Raw genomic sequence first — 24462 nt, forward strand, 5'->3', positions numbered from 1 at the left:
CACGGTTATAGCATGGTTGGTTTACATTTCTTCATCAAATGAAAATGTCATCGCTGACTGTTGGAATTGATAATCCAGATTTCCGGCCAACCTGTTTCTTCAGTATCCGTTTGACCATTCATTTACTGGATAAATAAAGATGTAGGGATCATCTGTGTTCATGGATAGCAGCTGCTGACAACAAAAGAGGGAGGAGGGGGAGTACAATGTCTGTGCTGACTGTTTATTTTTATCAGGGCATTAGCAGATTAGGCACTCCAACTAACAAGGTCATCAAACTCCGATGGCGGAGAGCAGCAGACCTCGGCTAAGAGGCTGGCAGAGACAGGAGGGATTTGGTGTGTTGTACTGGGTTTCACTTTTCCGGCGCTCCCCTGACATAACTGCTGCCTGACTTATTGTTTGAATGATCTAAAAGGCACGGACATAATTTGTTTAGAGAATCCCTACCAGCGGCTGCTGTGCGAATTAGCCCTGTATTGTGCTGACACGTTGCCACATGTCCTCTGACTAAACAAGTGTCTCACGGATGTTAAAAGACCGAGGCTTCCTTTGTCATGCACAACTGCATATATCTGGTTTCTGACTGCTCCCAATTGCTTTTAAAGTGACTCGAAATGTGATAAAGTAGACGCATTTCCTGTTTGGTCTGTTAGGACACGCACTTGCAATAGACACTCACCCGGCTGTGAGGATGAAGTTAAAGGTTGTCGCACACTGTAGTCATCAAAACAAGTTCAGCGGAAGCGGACTTGATCATAGCGAATGAGCCATATGTATTTTGGACCGTGGTTTCACTCTTCATAGCCACAACAATTGGAACTAATCTATTAGGTTTTAGGCTACGATGGCTCTGGCTTGCAGTAATCGTGCACATCTACTTCCATCGAGACATGTTCAGTCTCAGCTCGGTGGCAGAGGCAGCAGGGGTCAATCAGAGTAGCAAGCTCAAGCCGAAGTCTCAGCCCAGTGAGTGCAGCCTCTATTCTCACTGAATACTGTGCGTTATTATTCCCTCTTCACCTTGCCACTACTGTTATTTTGCAAATACTGACAAGGGAAATTGTTTTCTTCTCCTACAGCTGTTATACACCTCCAATCTAAGAATGTTTTCTTTGACCAGAAGCGCTGAGGTGGGCAAAAATAGATGTCCAGCAGAAGAATGTAGCTCAGCGACCCATTGATCTTTCGTTTTTGTTGAATTTTAATTCCCGTTTGTAATTGGGATTGTTGGTGTTAATCAACAATAGTGGTCATATTAACATATTTTCGTCTCTTCGTTCTGCCCTTCAGTATCTTAACACTGATGACATGAGTAAGCATGAGACGTCATAAGCCAATGGTGGCTAAAGTGAATAGAAGCCACAACCCTTTATGCATTGAAACTAGTCTTCACTGAAGGATCCATTTCAGTACAAATATAAATGTGAGTGAGGCTTTGGGATAGTGTTTATTATGATTGTTTGATCTTAAAAAGTTGTTCAGTTTGACCGCTGGTGGTCAGTGCAGGCGAATGATCAGTCCCAGTGCCATTGTTAGTTTCACATGAAGCTGCTAGTTTTTATGTTTACATATTTTCTCTTATCGTTTCTATGCCTCTTCCGAGAGTACTTTTTTCGTTTGTTATTTTAATGCATATATTCATTAGACTAGACTTAAATTTCAAGTTATATATGTTTTTAAAGGAGATACTTTTATGGCGATCTTTTAAAAAGAATTATTTGCTTTCTGCTAAAATATTAATGCTTGGCTTTTGGTTGCATTGTCACCGTTGTTGTAACGTAGTTCAGTAACAGTAATTCAATTCTCTTGCATATGTTTTTGTCTACTGTGTCTTGTTGTTGGATGTAAAAATTCTCCCTGGGAGAGAAGCACTATAAATAGTTTGAGGTTACAAGCCCTCGGGGGCTGCATACTGAATAACCACTTGTTTGTCTTGTACAGCTTTTGAAAGTGTTACTGTAAATAAGAAGTGTGGATACTGTGTCGTGAAGTAAATCTATTTTCACTCTTCAATACACACTCCTTTCTATGAGGAGGAACCATAAACTGCAACTGGAGACAGCTCTCATCATTGTCGCGATCGGCTAGGTTTTTCCCAAGCTCACAAAAAGGCAAAAGGTGAATCATGCGTGTTTGGGTGGGAATCTCGGTGTCTGAGCTGTTGATGACAGGCCCTCGGTTGGTTGTCAGGTTTCCCTGTGCAGCAAGATAAGATTTATGAGTATGGTGGGCCGCGACAAGAGAGAAATCCTTGTAGGCTCAGCATAGCTTATCTGGATTTTTGCTCCCAGCACAGCCTCGCTCCCCGTCAGAGCGAGGTGGATGACCTTGGCGTGAATGTGGTTTATTGTTGCAACAGATATTGCTGTTGTCTGCTGACCTATTCACTACATTGCCTAGAGGAATGGACAGAATTGATGGACCAAGATAATCTTTGACAGATCTGTTTAAAAAAAAACTTGCAGTTTGAAAATGCTGTTTTACATGGTGACTGAGATGAGTATTTTAGAGAGGACTGTAGAACATTGTGAACATGTGTTATTTAGCTTGCAACTTGTTCAGATGGCTTTAATTAATCTTTATAAAAGAATGAATTTGCTCAACAGTTTTTTGGGCTTTGCAAACTTTTCAAACTACTGTAAATGTGGTGATCAAATAGTTGTTCTATTTCCTTTTTACAGTAAGTTCCTCATTTATTTTTTTATTTTGTCTTGAACTTCTTGATGTCTCTGTGGTCCTGTTTTGATCACGTCACGGGTAATTTCATGTCTGCTGTGTGAGAAATCAAGTCAAATAAAAATACATTTAGAATGACATCAAACGTAAACATACAGGGTTTGACTCTGAAGGCTAACTGTCCTCCAGCTGCACAATCTATAATTTAAAACTAGTGATTGTGTAGTTGTGAAGAAAAATAATCTGATGCCCATTTGAACCTTCTGTCAGCACACGTTTGAATAAAAGTTGAATAAGAGAATCCTTCCTTATCTACTGCTTATAACTGCAGTCTCTTGTTGACTTTATGTAAATACTTCCATGAAAAGGAAATACTAATAAAAAATACTGGTGAATACATTAAGAAGAATGAGATGTCAATATAAATTGATGGCACATTTACAGAAATACCAGTTATTGATCCGAGCCGACCTGTAAACTTGAGTCACGCTCAAAAACATTGTCTTTTCTGACCACTAAATTCAATGCAAATGTCCTTGTGGCATTTGTCTTCATTTAGCTGCTGCAACTTCCCCCACCCCCATTCTGTCAGCAGTTCAGACCACTTCACATCTTGTGAGTGTTATCGCTGGTGTCATTGTTCTGGCACGCTGATACATTTTTAATGCTGGAGATATTCCGATTGGTTTCCACAATGAATGTGTCCCGGGACGCCCCTGACATCTGTTAGTTGTGGGGCGCTCACACGTCTTTTCAGTGTGTGTGATTCCACTGTGCCTCAAAGCGAACTTCCTTGTCATTTTACTAAAGACATTATTCCCTTGAAAACAATTATTTAGCAAACTCACTTGAAAGCAAATCTAGTCCTTTGTTTTTCTTTGTTCCTCAGACTTTGTGAAGGTTTTAGTAATCAAGTTAGATGACTTTCATGTCAATCAGAGCTTTATCTTTGTACAATCTCTGCTGCTGTCAAAGCAGAATGAATTCGAGGAGCTCACTCATGAAGTGTTAGTGAGTCGATACCCAAACCCTCTGTCGTAGTGAGTAAATGCATGCTATAGATTACTGAATGTCCCAGATTACTGGTGAATACATGGACTTTTGTGTATTCTTAATTTGGTGTCTGAAACAAAGCAGTGGAGAAATCTCTTGGCTTTGTCCTCAGTTACCCAGCAAAGATGTTCAAAGTCTGTGCCAAGACAGTGCTCTAATTAAATCAAGATATGAGCTGCAAATAGCAGCGAATATTCATTCTCAGTAGGCCCATTTTGTTTAAAGGAATTTGGTTTCATACACAACTGTAATGGATTTGTTCTGTTTGAAAGAACAAAAGTGCGTGGAGCGTGAAAATCTATACTAGAAAAAGGAAAACGCAGTTCTGAAGGTTATGGAATGTTGCAACAGTGTTGCCTTGAGTTAACTTTCCTTCACTTAAAATTCAGACTGGTTTGACAGATGAATATTTAGTTTACCAGTTCATCAACCCTCCCTGCAGTCGGTAGCTTGCCTTGTTATTCATATGTATTGAATGCCAAACTACAGCCTCACAAAAACACGTCTTTATCCAGCCAATATTTGTCCCTACTGTTGTATGTTCTAGAAGAGCAGTTCCATGAAAGATCTGCGTACATCACTGAAAACTGAAAATTATGTAGTACACGTTCCATCCCAACCTACACGTGATGTTGCAACGCTCTGTCATGAAAAAGATAGTGAGGCGTGGCTTATATATGAGGGCTTGAGCAGCGTATGCAACCACAAGAGTGAAATGACGTTGGTGTGGACAGATGACAAGGTTGAACTACGCATCAATCTTGACAAATTGAAAAAGACGTTTACATATGTTCGCTGGAAATGCACTCTGACTCTGTAATGGGGAGCTCATTGTTTTTCTTAAGTTGCAGTAGGGTCATACAGACGTGTGTGGATGAAAGGCTCAGCTGATCAATAACTCATGCAGATGCAACCAACACCATGTTCAGGTGACTGAGCGAGGTTGACACAATCGCTCCCTCGTTCTTGAATTGTAGTCATGAATATATTACTAAGACGACGGCCTACAAGTCAACTGTTGTCATTGTCAATTTTGAAATGATATGTGCAATACTTACAATATAGTTGATCCGCTTATTCTTGGCTTTGATTGTCATGACTGAATACTTCTTAAAAGTGAGGGACAAACATTTGTTACCTCAGTCATGATGAAGTCAGTGGAGTCTCCATCTCAGTTTAATATACACCATGAATCACATACAGGTAGAATCTTGACAAATGACAAAGCAATGATCATTTATTTTAATGTGCACTTTTACTGGCTTCATTTGCCCTCTAAAAGTAATGACTTCAGTGGTATTGTTTTAAGCATTGTTATGGGATCTTTTGGATTACTGACTGATGCCGGAACCGAATCGTGGCATGTTAACTCGCAGCAACACAAAAAATGTTGAATAATGGACACAGATTTCTTTGTGTACACACTTTGCTGGCTTTATTGCAAGACTATGGCGTCTTCCAAGTCCAGTGCTGTTGGAAAGGTGGCTGTAGAAATCTGCAATTTCAAGAAGAATGGACTGAATATTTAGCGTTTTTTTCTCCCGCTCATCAGCACGATATTCGTGTTTTGATAACATTGCTCTAAAGTCTCTTTATTTTTGTCTACTGATGTAACTCCTTCAACCGCCCAGCACTGGAATAAACTATTTTCTATTACTCTTATCTACTAATTAAGTCTGCTATTCTCTTGTGTTGTTTATATGCTTCACCTCAGGTGTTAAACCTGTGGTTCAAATCAGACCCACCAAGCCATTTCATCTGGCCTGAAAGAACTTTAAATGCATATAGTTGGCTTCATGATGTGCATCATCTCCCATGCATATCAATGTGACGAATTTACTGCTGTATTTTTTTCAAGCCAGCTGCGATTGAATCTTAGAAAAACAGGAAATGATGTTTATCACCTCCAACTCCACCTCATAACCCAATGGAGTAGAATTTGTGTTTTTAACATATCTGTGCGCAAAAATGGGTCTCCAACAATGAAAAGTGAGATTGCTATCGTATTCCAATTTATATGGCAATTATGGACCGTTCTATACATGGACTGTTTTTTATTGATTATTTTAAATAGTCAAAATTAATTAAAGAAAAATCACCCCGGTGTGCATTTCTTCCTGTGTTGATGTAATGCTACTGGAATTTGAGGCCTGTTTTGGTCAAGATCATTATCAGCTCCTTAAGACGGCTAAGACAGGTGTCTCAGTTTGACACTGCATTCTAATCTCTTTGTAATCCTTGGCCAAGTTCAGCACTTGTCTCTTAATCTCTGCTCTGATGAACAAGTTTGAGCTGAATAAATGTGTCCGGCAGAAAAGGTGCATGCGTCTGCCACTAGTAAATTGTGAGTGCTTGACATGCTACCATCATTACATGGCAAACAAACATCCAGATTTACTTGATATTGACTGTCAGTTACGCCCGATATTTGACAGTGGGGTTTTCCTGACAAACTTTGGTGTCTGTCAAACGATTTGCCTGACTTTCAAAGTAGGTGGTTTGTCATTGTTCATTTTAACATCCAAAGGGGACTAGTAATGTCCCACCCCCACTGACATACAGTTTCTTAAAACCTCAAAAATGTATTGTGTGGTTTGAATTTTATAATCTGCTGCAGGCGGTGAAAATACTTATCCACTGACAGAAGAAGGAAATAAAACATTGCTCATAACATTAGTCGTAAAAGGTTCCTTGCTCTGCTTTGTTTTTTTTTCCCATCTTTTCCTTTGGTTCCTTTTTCGTGTTTCATAGTGTTTACTGTATTTGTATTTTGAAATCTGCCATTAAATAAGTTGGTATATTTGTTTTTATTCAGTAAACTAGGAGGGAAATGTTCTAAAGAAAAAGCCTATTGGTGCTTTCATTGTATTATTATTGTTGTTAAAAATATATATTCGTAAGGCATTTTGGGGTCAAACAATAGATCACTAGCTGGTTGAAACCTTCATGAAATCTCACAGTATATTGATATGTGTTGTCGTAAAATGTGCAATTGGATTTTCCCCTTCAATTTTTAATTTATCACTCTTCTTCAGTGTAAAACTGGAGACCTCACGGGCGATTACTTGTCTTCTGTCCTTGGTTGTGTAGACCGTCAGCTTGGCCACATCATGCCTGAAAGATTAGAAAGTCTAGAATGTCATCAAGCTTGACTCACTGAGCCCAAATGAATCCACCAATACTCCAATAATAGTAGATTTTCTTTGTTACTTGAATTTATTAAAATACGCTGCAAACTGCAAATATGAGACGTGATATGTGACTATGAGAAGCCACCTTTTTTAGTTTGGTTGGGCTTACTTTGTACAGTGAACTTGTTATTCAGCAAGTGTATTTTTCACGTCTCGTTCAATGTTGGCAGCTTGACATTACTATATATTCTCTTCTCCTGTTAATGTGGCTTACGCCATTGTATGTGCTACCAAATGATGAAATGGCTCTTCTTGTTTTAACTTCGTATTGTGAACCGACGCATAATTGTAAACTCACAGTAGAAAAAAAATGATGCCCTGAAGCCAAGAAACATACAGAAGCCAATTGCTTGACATTCTCACTCCAATCTGCTATGAACGGATTATTTCCACTTGACTGCTCGACATCAAACAATTGTTCGTACACTAATCATGGCAATTGTTATGTGTGACCTTTCCCATTTGTCTTTGCCATGCTGTGTGTTGTCTTAATACGTTCTGCATCTGAATGCAGATACAGCGATAAACTGATGGGGTTTCTATTCAGCTGCGGAAGATATTCAATGATGCCTAGTCCTTTTGTTCACTCATTATCCACCGCTATTTCCCGGAGCTAATTCCACCATACATCCTGGCGAAGAAAGATTCATTTGGAGGAACTGTGGAACACTAACCAATTGTATGTTCAATTTCAGCTGTGTTAAGGGTCTATACCGTCAATACCAGTGCGATGGGAAAATCTGATGACACACTGCTGCAAATATACCCTGAAAAAACTGAGAGCTGCTGTGTTTACCACGATATAGTTAGTTAGTTTGTGTGTGTGTGTAGTGTGCCATTGATGAAATCTATGATGTGTCAGCTGTATGTCCGCTCACTGCTAATGAGTTGAAGCTTTATAATTTTACCTGCTTTGAATAAAGGGCTCTAAGTGTGGTGTCCCTGTGGCCCGGAGATCACCATCAATCGTCCTGTCTCTCAGCGCCTCCATGCTTCCCTACCGCCACTGCTCCCACGTGCCATCCATCAATGGATTCCTAATGATTCTCTTCACCCGGCTTGTTCTTTTTTAGTTTCCATGGAGGCACCGCTGTCTCTTGGGTGTTGTTACAGTGAGCCAAAAACCAGTGGAACGAATAACTGACAGCCAGTCCTCCAGCTCGGTAGCCGCAGCTTGCTTTTAACTGAGAGAATTAATGAGTGATCAGGCTGTGAGGCCATTTGTTGTCGGAGAAGAAGCTCAGTTATGTGGGTAGGGGAACAGTTAGCATGGTTAATTCTGTACCACCGCAGATACTGCCAGATCACTTCACATGCCATCTTCTGTTTTCCTCTTATGCTAATAACCCCTTAGTTTGAAGAATGGCAGTGGAGCACGCTTCCCTGTTGTCTTCTCCCTTTCGGCTAAATTGACATGCCACGGTGTCGCCCATGTGCTTAGCTTTATGTTCCCTTCTGCTCAGTCTGCTATTCACCCTCCATGTGTAAACATCTGCTCTGTATGTATTTACACTGTGGTTGTGGAGTGTGTCATGTGTTTATATATCTATGAACACTGCACTTCTTTCTTGCAGATGGAATCGCCGGTCTCCACACCAGCCCCTCCCCCCCTCCACCTCCTGGCCACGGTCGGCAACAGCGAGATTGCCTCACCGTGTGAGCAGATAATGGTGCGGACACGCTCGGTGGCAGTGAACACATCTGATGTGGCCCTATCGACTGAACCAGAGTGTTTGGGACCTTGTGAGCCTGGTACCAGTGTCAACCTTGAAGGCATTGTCTGGCAGGAAACGGAGGATGGTAAGTCAGATCATTAAGATGATCATGTCAGGGCTTCTACTTTTTCAGTCTTTTGAATGACCAGCTGTCTAACCAGGAAGAAGTAGGACTTGAGTGGGATATAAAAAAAATTTTCATAGCTAGTGGTGGCGGTGTGGTCAGTGTATTGTATCAGCTACAACAGAATGATTATTCTTCAACACCCATAAAAATTCTCACAGCATGAAAATCATGTTCATATTTTTCACACTTTCTCCCTCCAATATATACTTTGCTACTACTGCAAACAATTCTGGTTCCATCTGTCTTTGTACACACCTGGTTTACCACTACTGTAGAGTGCTGCAGAAATTCATGACAATGCACCTTGAAAGTTCTGGGAAAGTGCTTGAATTTGATTCAGAAAAAGGTGTGCAAATCTGGAAGATAGAAAGATCTAGACCTTGTGAGTGAATCTGGCTTGGAAAATATGTTGGTGCTGTCGCTTGTTGATGATGTCACGCTTTAGCTCATAGTCATCAATACAGTACGTTTAACTAGGATCTACTAGACAACCATGCAGTAACAGTATAGTGGATGCATTATTGGTACGTTGCTGGACGGTGCTGAACAGATTGATTTCAGAAGTAGGACAATAGGTGCTTGGTGAGTCATCCTGTGTCCAAGGAGAATGAGTTACGAGAAATGGTTTCTGGATCACTGGATTCACTATGTCGACAGCAATTTCACCGCTTAAGTCATAACTTATTACATGTACTTATAGAACACTGTGGTCAAAGTTTGAAGTGATATAACTATCTTTATGCAGTTACGTTTGCAGTTAGTTCTTACATGCATGGTTCAAGAAGTGATTTATTGCTTAAAGGAAATGACATCAAGGTCACTGTTGGGGCGAGAGTTGTGTTGTTAATTCGTGTTAGCACACGTGTTTATCACTATACCATGAGCAGGTGGAAATAGTCATCTTCTTACATGAGTTATAAATATTTTATTTCCAAAAATACTCCAAAAGTAATAATAAATCTTCCTACCACAACATGAATATAGCAGCAAGTGCTTGTCATCACTCTGAGAATAAGTAACAAATAATACGCACCTACCTATACTTGACTGAGCAAGTCATTTAAATTCGCCGCGAACCATGTTACCTGCCTTTGTTGAAAGCCATTTTAAGAAGCGATGTGGTCGATCCCACTGGCTGCTTTTTTCCTAAATCTGTAGCCCCTAAGTGACTCACAGGTTAATTGGACTAGTGCCTGTGCACCACAACCTATTGATGAGTAATTCACACGCTCTCTCACCTGCACGTACATTGTGACATAAGGCTACAATCCGACCAACAGGCTTAATCTAGCCACTGTCTTAGTCTGACTTAGTGCTGTTCAATAGGTAAAGCAATCAATTAGCTAATCAGGTTAGTTGCAACTGAACAACAGCCTTTCTTTGTCACTTACTTAAGCTGCTGACACCAAATCTATGTGGAGCACTGCTGCATAAAAGCAACACTAGGTCATCTAAATAAAATATTTTGTTGTATGAACGTACAGCGTAAACATGAACAACGATTATGAAACAAATCACAACTGAATTGCTTTCTAAAATGTCATGTAGGCATGAAGTAGCTTGCATTGACTTTTAAAATTCTGCACGTCACATCAGTACAGCATTTTTCGTTTTTTTTGTCTTCAATTTGTTTTGAGTTCCTTAAAAGAACTGCGTGTGGCCTTTAGAAGTCTCCAATGTCAAAACACTGGGAAGATCCCTCTCCCCTATTTCTTTGCCCCCAAGCAATTTTGCCCTTCCCCGAGCAGTGACAGACTCTCCCCATGTTTTGTCTTTATGGCATCTCTTTTCCTCTTATCCTTCCTAGCATCAAGCCGGTCACCCCTTGACTCTGTTTCCTAGCAAACTAGGAGAGAACAAGTGCCAGGCAGGGTGCTTGGGCAGCTGGGAAGATACAAGGCCACTTCTGTTACTGACACAAACATGGCTCAAAGCCAACACCAGTACTATGTTTGTACTCCCTCATTCTCTACCTCCCACGGAGTAATTTACCATCCTTCCACCCTGCCCCCCTTTCCGTTTCCCATCCAAGCCTGTCCTTTTCCTGCTCTCTGAATTGACACTGCTATTTTGGCTGAAAGGTTATGGTTTTGTCGAAGGATTCTGGTCTCTTTGATTGTGCAGGGAAGGAGCTTGTGTGCATTATCAGTGAAGGTCTTTATTTGAGACCAATGATTTCACCTTTATTGATGCTTGCATTTCTGCAGTCCAGCGTCACTCAGATCTCCTGCTCATTAAGAAATTTCTCTGAGATTAGAAGCTTAGAAAACCCTTAAAACATTTGTCGACCGGCTTGTGCCATTAGGGAAGAAAGAACCTGACTGAGAAAGAAAAGCAGACCTTGATGGGGTAACAGAAAAGAGGCGCCAAACACATAACAGAGGCATCCTGATTAGCATCGCACTTTAGTTCCATACAGAGCTATGAAGACATTGACTCCAACAGCTGCTTCATCACCGCTTCCTCTCATCCTTGCAGGACGAAGTTGCAACCGTAATTCAATGCAAAAAAGAAGAACAAGAATTTGGACCTTTGGATTGATGGACCAAAAAATATTGTTGTATTCAAACGCAAATATATCTGGATCTTAAAAAACTGTGAGCCAGTCTGGGTCTGTATGTGTGACTCAATTGCCCCAAGGGGTGAGCAAAGCGTTGACAGGAAAAATGGGGGTGGGTGTGTGGGTATATTTTAAGGCCCAGCACTGACACAAATCCCCTCTGCACAGACGAGGCAGTGGCAGCTCCCAGGGTCACGTCGGCATTGCAATGGGCCAAACCCTCCCAGGCTCTAGCATGCTGATACTTCCAAATGTCATCTCTAAAATGCTGGAGAAGTTTATTGCTCTTGAAACATAGCCCAGAATGCCTTGGCTTCTCCTGCAGGGCAGAGGGAACAGAGAGAGGGGGTGAGAAGTGGTGGTGGGGGTGACAACTGAATAGCTTCGCCCCTCAGTCGTCCAACAATTGAGCAGCAGGTATTCTCAACACAGGACTGCAGCTATTTAAAACCAGTTTGTTATAAATGTTTGCACGGGGATTACTAGTTCACAACAATTGACATCAGGTCATCTTGGCGTGTACATGCGTCTAGCAGATGAGTAAAAGCTGCTCAGTAAAAGGAATATTCAGGTTCAGACGTTTGGATTTTCTTTGAAGAAAAAAAAGAGGATTTTATGAAGAGAAAGACGTCTTTTGTCGGTAGTCGACTGTTTTAAAAGGGTGAGCTATGGCTGCTCTCTGTGTGCTCACGATAGAGCATGAGCGTTACTGTTGTCGATAGACAGGCACCCCAGAGTTAGAAAGTAACCAAAGATGTTGAATTAAATAAAAGCACTTTGACTCACAAAGTAGGGGTTCGACAATCGCATGAGTTCAAGATTATTATTTGAGATGAGTGTGGTTCCTTTTTTGGAAGTCTTCCTCTCTGTGGTGTATAGTGACATTTCATCTAAGAAATGAGTCATCTTCCTTTTCTGTTTTCTTCGCCAGAGTTGTTCCAGTGTTTAATGTCCAACAGCGTTGTGTTTTTCAAGCATGTAAATTGCCCCTTAAATGTAAATCATATGCCAGGAAAGCTTGTAGTTCTTGCAGTGGTTGTCATAAGGTATCATGTTTGCAATATATAGATGAACATTTGGCAGGTCTTTCTCCTAATCTCAGCACAATCTTCTTTCTGGAAAAACACCAGAGGGTCTGTTTTACAGAAGGAATTGTTGATGTTCCATGATAGCATTTAAAGAGACAGCTCTACGCCTCCTTAAAAATTCCATGCTATATAAGTGTAAAAAGAGTGGTCAAATATTTATACTGCAGTCAGTCTAAATATTGCAGCTGTTAGTGATCTCCCGTCTCAATAGGAGTAAACATGTTCTGATGTTTCTCTGTCAAGAAACTGCTGCATGCGGCTGATAATGCTGCAGAGATGTGAAAAGAATATTAATGCTCTTTTCTTCCCTCTCAGTGGTATAAGAGAATTGACCTTCTCACCAGCTCTTATTCTTCTCAGTAAGAGAGTGACTTCAGCACGCTCACCTCTCATGAACCAGGCAGCAGCCTGGGAAGATTGGATGTGTTCTTCTTGAAATAGAATTATCAAATGAAATAATTCACAGAGATCATATCTTTTTCTGCCCCTTGTATCTTTAGCTGTTCAAACACAACACAGCCTTGAAATTAGATTTTCAATAGTTGCATGTTTATCTAATAGTTCGTAAACAAGAGTCTCTAAAATCCAAAGTGTGTATTGGCAGCACTTATTAGTCTGTGAATAAATCCAGTATTACTTCTGTAAAAATTTTGAGCTGCATGGTTAAGGAGATTAATTGGTCTGTAAATAAACATCAAATCGCTGCTTCAATGCCATTAAGTGATTAAGACCCGCTTTGTAAGCAATATTGCTGTAAAACTGCAGGGAAAATTCGAAATAGAATGGAGATTAAGTGTGTTTGTTAATGGTAACTTTGGATCACATGCTTTTCAAACTCTGGTATTAGCTATTAGTACTTGAGAACTACTCTTTTTTTCCTGTCAGTGAGAGCAAAGATGAGAAATGTCTTCCATCCGAACATGAAATGCCTTGTTTGTGTGGCTAATGTTACAGAAACCATCTCATACACAACACTCAAAGTGGCGTACATTTTATTGGAATGGTGGTCCTATTAAAGCCGCCACACAGGTCAGTTACTTATGTTTTATCTTATGCTATACAATGTTGCACCTAAAATAAGCACAGAGACAGTAACCAGACCCAGGACTGGCCAGGGTTTAGACTCTTTTTGACTGCTTCATACACCAGCAATTGAGTGATGTTTACAAAATGGTGAAAATAGATGGAACGGAAGTCTTCGCACCTAATTTGCGAGAGAATGCTGTGAATCTTAAACGATATTCACTCTAGCAGTCGTAGCACAAATGAGGCGTAATATATGACACTTCTAATCTGATTGCTCACAACTTGAGCACACAATCTATCTTTGCAGATCCCTCAATCAGCAACTTTTATTTAACCCCATGAAACTTGTTGTGATAAAAAAAACTCTTTGACAAGAGTCCAGGCCTGGTTGGCCGCAACATCGTAGCCATTCCAACAATATAAAACATAAAAAAGCCTCACATGAATGAATGTATTGAAGTAATACACAGTAAAATAGCAGTGGCATGGGGTCAGAAAACAAAACCAAACATGTCCTGTTTGGGACTCTGAGAACCTTGGTGCCTTCTATTGAACCAGCCAGCGTTCAGACTGGTTTAAGCGGTACAAAAGTGGGGGGGCTCTATAAAGTCTGACACTCAGGTGAAAGTAAACAACACTCTGGCGCTCAGATATTCGGCAGGACTGCCAACACTCACCCTATTGAAGTGAGACACATGCAAATAAAGCTTGTCATACCCTCACACTTTCCAGGTCTCGCACATTTCTAGCTGAACGGACTGAACATGTGTGATAAATGTAGTGCAATGTGCTCGACAAAGCACTCATGAACACGTGACTTTGTGGTAGTGTGGTGGTCAGAGCACAGCCACGTAGATTCCAAGGTTGCTGGTTCACGTCCATGTGGTCTCTATTATGCATTAATTTTCAATTAAAATGTATTCATTTTGCTGATTTGAGCCAAATGCAAAAGTAAATAACAAGGCAGTAACTGTGCTTTTGACAACCACAATGATCCTAATAAAACGTATCAATGTACCTTCCTCTCCTCGTCGATGGATCTTCACAGACCTGACACCACCCCCACATGTCTCGCACATTAGAATATAGGTTGGCAGCCCTGTATTCTAAAAACATTGCTTTACACAGACTATAGTCAAGCTTGCAACGACTTTTGGTGATGAAAAGACAAGACAAATACCTCTGATGCGTTTTGTCTCTGCTGTGTAACAAGTGTGTATAATAGCGACATGTTTTGCAGACGTGACTGTCTGGCTTTTGTCAGTACCAAGAAAACATAGCATAGTTGATTTGTTTTCACACCACTTCATCTGCTTCCTTCGCATTTTGTGAACAGAGAATATGACATATCTACCGATGATGTCACAGTTCGAACCCGAACCAACTTGTTTTTGGTTCCGGGCACGAACTAAATTTTCAGGCTCCGAACCAGTTATTTTCCCTGTCTGAACGCGGCAGCCTGTTCAAAACTGCGCTTGGGAACCAGAACCGGCGCGGCTCCGTTCCGGTGTGAAATGTGTTTTTAGGTATGGTTAAACCGAACTTTGAATTGTGGTGTCAAATTAAGTGAAGGTGCTGTGCTTGATTTTTACCAGCATGAGAGGAGAAACACTTGTAAAAGGGAGCTTGGGAAACATGCTCAGACACTTGAATGCACAAACGCCTCATTTGTCAGTGTTACAGTCATTGCTCATGGCAGCAGCTGGCTATCTTTTATCTTCTTCCTGTAATGAACACTGACGTTTTTACCCTCATTGTTCTCACTTTCGTGTCAACATGCAGTCGTGACGGCTTCATTGCACAGAAATCAGAGGGGGGAGACAACAAGCTGTTTTTCAAGTCGGATATTTCAATAATTACATTAACTCTGTCAAGATCTCGCTCCGTATCCGAGGCGGTCGCTTTCCTTGTGATTAAAACAGGGGTCATTCAAGTCTGAATCGGGCCATTCACTTTGAGATTAGCGAGAGCAGACATATAGTGTCATGCTGCATTATCACACAAAAGTGATTTCTTCTTTTCAAAGACAACAAAAGGCCTTTTGACAAGGTCACTGAGTGAAAATACCATTAACCCCACTGAATTCCAGTTTAGTCTGAGCAGAGCACAGGTCAAGCGGGCAGTCCTTGGCCTTCACTGGCTGCGGAGGAGACGACTGGACTGTTACGGAGGGAGGATTTTGCCCTGTTGTTGCCCAATCTTCTGAATACATAGTGCTTACTCCTCTTAGAATGATCAGGTTCAGTTGAACCCTCGAAGTGCTGGGTTGTCCAAGCAGCCATTTGTTGTTTGACTACACAGAAAGGAAATGGGCGGTGAAATTACCAGCCAATTCTTCTCATTAATGTAGGCTTCACTCAGCTGTCCTGAATGACCCTAATAAGGCTGACACAAAAGTGGTAAAGGCTGGGGGAGGGTGCGAGGGAAATTGGGTTTGCTCCAAATTATTCCGACCCTTTCCTTCACCCTTTGACGGCCCTCCCTTGGAAAGCAAATCCCAGATGAGCCGCAGTTTCAAAGATCAAGTTTTATTTTATGATCTTTGAACCCCTCTCTGTTTCTTCTCCAGAAACAAATCCAGTAAGTAAATGGAGATCACAGAGGCGCTGATATGCAACTCCCAGCGTGCAAACACATGGTCTCACACTGAAAGATCTGTGTTTCTTGTGAAATTTGTTTGTTTTTGTTGGCTTTTTTCCTGCAACTTTCCTTTCAGGGAAGTGAACTTTTTTGTCCCGTTATAGTAATTACTAATAAAATATTGTGGTTTGACATTCATGAATACATGTGTATATGTTTTACATGTTCCTTCATTTAACAAATACCATGGAAATATAAGCTCTCTTTTATTAAGAACAAACATATGCTGAATAAGAACATACAGTGTAAAAAGTGGTAGGACTGACCTGTTGACATGAATAACTTGCATATACTTGCACTCGCATATTTACTTCGTATTACGTGATGAAAAAAAGTATTCTCTTCAAGATGTGTTTTACTGAGACAAAAAGCTTGCTACTAAAAGCAAAAGAAAACTGTCTACAAACCCACACATTCTGTTTCTTTGTGGGTGAATGTGGTGCGTCGTGACACTTTATTTTACGATACATATTCGATCTACCTCTGAATGATTTCTCAGTGAGATGTTAATTAAACACTTAAAAGTTTCACTCTGTAATGAGTACTTTTTGAGGTCATAACTAGTTTGACCCATTTTTTCTAATCAAGCCGTGAGAGTGTCCTACATAAAGTCTGGAGTGTGGAGCTCATCACTGTTTTATAGGTGTTCAGAGAAAGTACCTCATGGCCCCGAGCCAGCGTTAAAGACAGATGTCTGGTGCAGATGATGATGGAGCTGCTCAGAGCACAGCCAATAATAATGTGTGGTCCAATCCATAGTTGAAATGCTTGCTGCTTCACCCCTTCAAGATCATCAATAGTTGTCTTGCGATTAACACTTGTCTTGTCATGTTTGTTCCTATTTTTGGGCGAAATATGATTCATTGGTTACTACTCCTCTTTCTCCTTCATGTTTGAATCTGGTCCAGCCTGGATCATTAGCCGGCCCGATTCAGTCACTGGCAATTACAGATGTTAACATTCAAATTGTTATTTCTTTTTGTTGCATCTGTTTTCATGATCGCAATATGTCAACGTTTCGCGTATGGTTTTATGACAACCACCAATCTTAATCATGAAGCACATTTCTCCAGAACTGTGGCTTACACTGTCTTTTCTCTACAGACAAAGGTGTGGTGTTTTTGGTCTATATTTAGATGTTTACCTGCGTTTTGGTAGATTACATTTTAGACTATAAACTGGCCCTCAGTTGTATTTAGGGACAGGTTCAGCACCTGGTCGTATCAACACTTGCTTCCCTCAGACAAGTGATGCAAGCAACTGTGCGATCCATGCAGAAGCACGTTCAAATAATGAGTCCAGCCTTGTGTAACTGCGTTGTAGCATTCTGCGTTTCTGATGGTGTTACAGTGGTGAGCTAAAGGTTTACTGCTTCTTGCGTGAATGTGTGCACTTCATGCAAATGTCTTGTCTAATTATATACATCTTAAAATGACAGTGGATTATTGTTTTGAATGACTATTTGCACAATGAAAACCTGTTATTTTGACATGTAAAACGAGTGGATGAGATGATTTAGTCAGGAAAAAGATTTTAAATACTTAAAATTCTTTGCCATCATCAGTGTTTTGCCATAATAACATGTTTATTCGACTACAAATGGAGCAAATGAAATGTTTTTTTCAAGCGAGAGATTCTCAGTTGTAAAACAATGCAGTCCCAATTTTAATCAGCATTTCAACTGTTACCTTATAGTGTCATATTACAAACTATACTTCCATTCTTATTAGTTCTGACAGGCGCTCATTGCACTTCCCTGCAATCCTCTCTAACCAAAGGGGTCAAGAATGTGGTGAACGCAGCACACGAAGAAAGGCTGGTCATTCACTCACCACCTTGATTTACATCCTGCCACAGCCAGCTGCCAGAGCCATTTTGTGCTTGAGTGTTTGGAGTGCTGGAGTGAGAGGGGGGGCTGTGGAAGGCGGTTTTGAGAAGGCCTGCTCCCTTTAATGTGATAGAAATCTGAACTTGAGGATCGTTCCAGCGGGTGGATCCAGTCTGATCCAGCCTTGACCAAGCACATACTTCTTTCCTGGATTGAGGAAGAAGCCTTGTAGCTAAACGCCAGCAGGTCCTGGAATACATATAAATAAACGCCTTATACACTTGCTGTCTTTTGCCGCTGGCAAGAGAAGAAAATGAGGTTTGAACTGCGACTTGTGTGTGGGAGTTCAGGAGATTGTACGTTGCGGATGGTTATGCCATTGAAGAGAGGAAATGAGGGCTAGGGTGAAGGAGAGAGGGAAAATGGGGTGCGCTAGAGCGAGCTTTCCTAAACTAATAAAATAGTGGTAGGGGTGGAAGCTGCCAGCCAGCATTCCTGTGCCATTAGATAAGTTAGCAGACTGCAGCCTCCAGTTTCTCTGCAGTGCTGAAGTGGCAGGCTGAGGTCAATATCACAGCAAGAGAGGCAGAGCAGAGGAGATGCTGGGGCCTTGAAGTGGCCAAAAAGCTGCTATTACTTCCCGTTTGCCAAATCGGCTATCATCATAATAATAATAATACAATGTTTTTAAATCTATTTTTGCTTCTGTGTTGACCAAAGCTCCTTCAAGCTATTGATTACTGTATTGTACAATGTGTTAAACTCATTCATTAGCTTACAAAGTTGGATGAAATGGCTGTGGGAAATTGATAGTTAATGTTCCTGTGACTGAGAGTCATTATTTATAAGGAAACGTGGGACGGATTTGAGTGATTTCAGTGTGTGTGTTGTGCTATTCAGCTTTGTTGGAAGACACACAGTATGATAGCAGATCTTAGAGTTGGCTCAAATTCAGGGCCAGTTGGTGTTGAAATTTAGGTGAGATGTCACTCAACAGTTTCAAACTGCGTTCCTGATTTTCATTGAAATATATAATCTGTTGAACCACATCTGTTTTATTGAAAAAGGGGAGGTCTTAAGCCTGGTAAGATAATCAATGTGGCCCCTCAGGGAAAGTCTTCAATCATCCGCTTTGGAAAAAATGTTTCAGTGGAAAGCAAATCTGCTAAATTATATAAAAATGAACGTCTCATTTCCTGTTTGGCCAGGATGAAGTAATTCCATGTAAAGGTGGTGTTTGGCGAAAGCGCTTGTGTTGGCTATGGTTTTGTATAAATCCCCTGGGTCTTTGAGCCATTGTTAAACTTCCTGCTTGTAAGACTATATGTTTCTAGTGTATTTCCACAGATGCATTGACTTGTTTAGAAGTACTCATGAGCAGGTAATTGGTTACTCGTACCCGCCAATTATTTCTCAACTCTGCTGCTATGTCTAAATTATCTTTTAAATCAACGATGAAGTGGCATTTTGATGACTCAAAAAAGGTTTCAAGATGAAGAGTATTGTGTTTCTCGCTTTGAAAACGCCCTACCAAGTCGTGCTGGAACCAAGTTTAGATTTAAAGTGGTAGATCAAGTGTCGCAGTCTCGACGGGTCAGACCGTGACTGCTTCCACGTTCACACTTTCCCAGTGGCAACACGGAAGCCTTTTCAGTATGACAGATTGCAGCAATACCTATGAGGTCAAGCAGCTTTTCTTGTACACTGCGCTCAAGTCTGTCAAACATAACTGGTCACACTAAATTTGTAGTTGAGGAGCTTGTTCCTTCTGACATTGAGGAAACCGCAGCGGTAGCTTGCTCAGTACCTGCGAGTTTTTTTTGCTCTTATTATATGACATGAAATACTCAAAGTTTTGTTTAACATTGGACATTTAAAAGTGCTTTCTCCTAGCAGTATCATTCCAAGCTGTCTGTTGTTTTCCTAATGGTTTTCACATTTCTTTTCCAGGCATGCTGGTGGTGAACGTCACCTGGAGAAACAAGACGTATGTGGGAACACTTCTGGACTGTACACGTCACGACTGGGCCCCGCCACGGTAAATAAGGCTCATTACGCAGTATGAGCATGTTTAGTATTTAGAATTGCTTTCACTGTCAGACATTTTATGAAGTTAGTAATGATTGAGCCAGTTCTTGTTGGTTGTCTTCACTCCAAACCGAAGGAAAACATTCTGACAAGCCACTTGTTCCACAGATAATTGAAGTAACATGCTCCCATCCTTCTAGTTGAATCCAAGTATTTTAATTTCCTGCAGTTGTCATCCACATGAACTTTTCGTTCATGCAGTCTTACGTAACATTGTAGTTTTTTTAAACGCACGTATCTCTTTATAAGTGACGCTATGCTAATAGCGGACTCTCACGCTAGTGCATCACAGTCAGGTCCAGTAAATGAGGAATGTTGTGCTCCTATTCACAAGCTCTGAAGTTTGCAGCACGACTACATTAAGGCCACACTATGAATAATTCACGACGCTTTGAAGGAACAGACTGCATATAAAGCTGCACTTGTAATGGGTTTGAATTCCTTTGGATGTGTTCACGTCCCCTGGAAATTGTTTGGAGAGGCTTGTGGAGGAAGCCGTGAGTCACACTATCCTGATGTTTTTCATTGTCACAGACTGCCAACCTTCACTGCTGTGCAGCAAAATAATTACCTCGCTGATATAGAGGCGAAAGGCCGTACAGCTATTTTAAGTGTTTGACTGATGGTGTGTTTTGATTTCAGAGCGGTGGAATGTTTTATTACTACTGAATCAATTTTAATGTTGTTTGTACAAGGTAAATGTTTTGCTTTAGGGTGCAGCACAGTGCAAGATATGAGTTCTAATGTTAAAAAGTGTGTATTCATAAACAGTGTTCAACCTCAGTGCGTGTTGTCAAGAACAGATTAGAGAGTCATTATAGAAGTTGAGAATTTACTGCCACCTTTTGTGCAACAAAATGCAAAATAAAAAAAAAAAGAGGAATGATTATCTCCTCAATGGTTAGTCAGAGAGAACAACAATTGCTTCTCACAAATGATCCCTGTTGTACAATTGCTATTAGATGTTGTTTTCTATTTTAGAACTAACCAGCGTCCTGATATTTCCACCACCACAGGTTTTGTGAGTCTCCCACTAGTGATTTGGAGATGAGAAACGGTCGTGGCAGAGGGAAGAGAATGCGACCAAACAGCAACACGCCACTCAACGAGAACAGCAACTCATCAGACAACAAGGGCGCCACCAACAACAAGACGCGTGCAGCTGCAAATAGCAAGGGTCGAAGGGGCAGTCAGACGCCGTCAGAGCGCCGCACTCCACCCAACAGCAACACCGAGGACATTAAAGCGAGTCCCTCATCGACTGGAAAACGCAAGACCAAACCAACCTCAGACATGGAACCCAACTCCAGTTCAGAGGATACCAAAGGCAACAAACGCATGCGTACAAACTCGAACAGCACAGGAGTTGGGCCTACTGGTCTCCCCATTTCCTCAATCAAGACTGAGCCTCTTCCTCCCCCGGTCGATCGCACTTGCCCCTCGCCTGTTTTAATTGACTGTCCACACCCGAACTGCAACAAGAAGTACAAGCACATCAATGGTCTTAAGTACCACCAAGCACGTGCCCACAATGATGAAGACGTGAAGCTGGAGGCAGATGCTGACAGCGAATACGGCGAGGACTCATCGCTTCACCCAGATCCCAGTAACTGCAATGGAGCATCTATTTCTCAAAAAGGATCCATGTCTCCTGCACGTTCAGTCACTCCCAAAGGTAGGAACTTTGATGCTCAAAGTCCTTCGCCGTCCCCAGGAAAGTTTGGTAACAAGCAGGGGAAAAAGAAAGCTGCTGAGGCTGAAGTAGATCCAGCAGCCGCTCCAATGGACGGTGCTGAGGATGGCCCATGCCTCACCGATGAGGCCAGTAATGACGGTATCGATGAAAAGAGGGGCTCTGACAAGACCAAAAAGGTCAGCTGTGTCTCAAAGGCTGATAAAATGGCTCAGAAAAACATGAAGTCCCCAAGACCTGTTGGACCAGGCCCCACGGCATCCCAGCAGATGTACCCCTTTCCTCCCGGAAATCCCAATTCTTCTCCTGGAGCGACACCAATCATTCAAGGAGTACCTAAAAGCCCTCAAATGAAAGGTACGCAACCTAAAGCTCCTGCCAATGGTGACACGGCTTCAAGTAACCCTAAAGACAAGAAGAAGAAAGACAAGAAGAAAAAAGATGGCTCAAAGGACGGTGATAGTCCCAAGCCTCTGGGTAAAGGTGGGAAGATTGAGGAGGTGAAGCTCCCTTATCCCGAGCCTCCTGATCTGGGGATGAAGGGGGAAGGGCTTTTGAACGGTTCCTCAGATCCCCATCAGAGTCGCTTGGCCAGCATGAAAGCTGAGGCTGATAAGATCTACAGCTTCACTGACAACGCTCCGAGCCCATCGATTGGTGTGGCCAGTCGGGTTGATGGCGCTGGAATACCACAACCTCTAACACCTCTTCACATGGCCAACCAAAATGGCGCTGACAATGTCTCAGTGAAAACCAATAGTCCGGCCTATTCTGACATATCAGATGCCGGAGAAGACGGAGAAGGAAAAGTGGAGGGCGTGAAGGTCAGGGCAGAGGATCAAGGCAACAGGGAAGGCGTCAAGAAGGCCCTCTTCCCTAACCAGACACCCAACAAAGAGGCTCAGTACTACGCTGGCTATGAAGCCTACTATTCACCCACGTATGTTAACCCCAGTCCTGGTGGTCCCAGTCCCGCTACACCAGTGGTTGAAGGTGCCGCCAAGATTAAACGGGAAGACGACCAGGAGCAGGTTGAGGAGAAAATTAAGGTTGAGGTTCATGAAGACCGCAAACCTGACATCAGTGTTCCGAGTCACCTACAACAGCAGCAACCATCAGTCATTCAACAGAGAGCAAACATGTACATGCAGCCCCTCTATTACAACCAGTATGCCTATATGCCCCCTTACGCATACCACCCCGACCAGGCTTATCATAACCACTTACTGAACACAAATCCAGCATATCGCCAGCAGTATGAGGAGCGTCAGCGACAGATTGGAGAGCAGCATCGTGCCGCTGAGAAAAAGTCAGACGTGGTCGCTAAAGACAGAGAATCTTCCATGAAGGAGGACTGGAAACAGAAAGGCCCTATGCCACCGACTCTCACCAAAGCCCCGAGCCAGTCTGACCTGGGAAAGACACAGCAACCTCCGAGCAAATTCAGAGACTCGCCGTCTGATCTTTCCAAATCTATAGGCAGCATAAAGGGGGAGGACCTTAAGACCCCACAGGCTGAAGGCTTAAAGATGAAGCTCGCGGAAGGGGCACACCATGGGAAGGAAGACCAAAAGCAAGCACTGGAGACAAGGAACCAGGGTGGTGGGGAGCAGGCCGCGTGGTACCGGCAGGTAATAAACACTTAATACTGTTATTAACTGAAACACAAATCACAGCTGTCGTTGAGATAATATCAGGCTGCAGCAACATATCGCAATAAAATGTCATCAGACATACACAGATCTGTTACCGTCTGTAGAAACTGAGGCAAAGTAGATGGTTCCGCAGTGTTCAAATGGTTTCATGGAGCCTCATTTGTTCACTGGACAGCAACATAATAGCACTTATAACAACCATGATTTCTGAATATATACTAAAACTGCGACAGACCATTTGTTTGTTTGAATACAAATATGTGACCCTTTGAGTAATCATGATTTACGTAGACGTTACATTTATTTATTGTCTACATTCACACGTGAAAATAGATTGCTTAGTTTCCGTAGATTCCGGGACTAGGTTTATGATCTGTACTTTTTAATTAGCTTTTTTTTTTTTCTTTTCTTTTCTTTTCTTTTCATGATGGGTTAATCACTTCTCACCCAATGGATCTTCCCTACTCGCCTTGCTTCTTTAAATAACCCATTATATGCTCAGGCAATTTTCGATTAACACTCAGAGTAATAGTTATAGACTATACTTCTGTCCATTCGCTTGTAAAGACGTGCGGGTGCGAGTCTGGCTGACCGTACTGACCATACTAGTTTGTTGTATTTTCTGATGTCCATTGTTGTCATCTTGTTGACATGAAACCTTTCCACACCAGCAGTACCCGGACACCCAAAAGTCCCAAGTGGAGGACGAACACCCACAACAGCCGCCTCGCTGGAAAGAGGAACGCGACAGAGAACGGGATCGTGATCGTAAATCGAAGGACGATAGGTCAAGGAACAAGGACAGTCAAAGCGGCCCCAAAGAGGACGGCAAAGAGAGCTTGGATCCCAGGATATTGTCAGAGGAGCACCGAGCTATGAGCAAAGACTCGCGTTCAAATCCCCACTTACAGTTTTCATCACCACTAGCACAGCACCAGGGCTATATGCCCTACATGCACGGTTACCCCTATGGACAAGGATATGACCCCAATCACCCCGGATACCGAGGCATGCCGTCGGTCATGATGCAAAACTACCCAGGTAAGTTCATGTTAGTCAGTCCCTTGCTTGAAGTTCTTCAGGAGTCTGTATGCTGTGCTGGTGGTAGGTTTGTGTCCA

At 41.9% G+C, this 24462-nt stretch overlaps 1 protein-coding gene across 2 annotated transcripts in view; it reads left to right on the top strand.

Annotated features, from left to right (window-relative positions):
* LOC128758710 (zinc finger protein 609-like) overlaps positions 1 to 24462 on the top strand; it is a 67023-nt gene that overhangs the window by 37775 nt on the left and 4786 nt on the right. The window contains exons 3-6 of one of the 2 annotated variants that reach the window (XM_053864951.1): positions 8498 to 8723; positions 19858 to 19945; positions 21012 to 23319; positions 24015 to 24384. In XM_053864951.1, coding sequence (XP_053720926.1) covers positions 8498 to 8723; positions 19858 to 19945; positions 21012 to 23319; positions 24015 to 24384 — 2992 coding nt within the window. The remainder of the gene's footprint in view (positions 1 to 8497; positions 8724 to 19857; positions 19946 to 21011; positions 23320 to 24014; positions 24385 to 24462) is intronic. The other variant, XM_053864952.1, reaches the window with a different exon arrangement.

The sequence above is a fragment of the Synchiropus splendidus genome, chromosome 5 (assembly GCF_027744825.2).
Source record: "Synchiropus splendidus isolate RoL2022-P1 chromosome 5, RoL_Sspl_1.0, whole genome shotgun sequence".
Lineage (NCBI taxonomy): Eukaryota > Metazoa > Chordata > Actinopteri > Syngnathiformes > Callionymidae > Synchiropus > Synchiropus splendidus.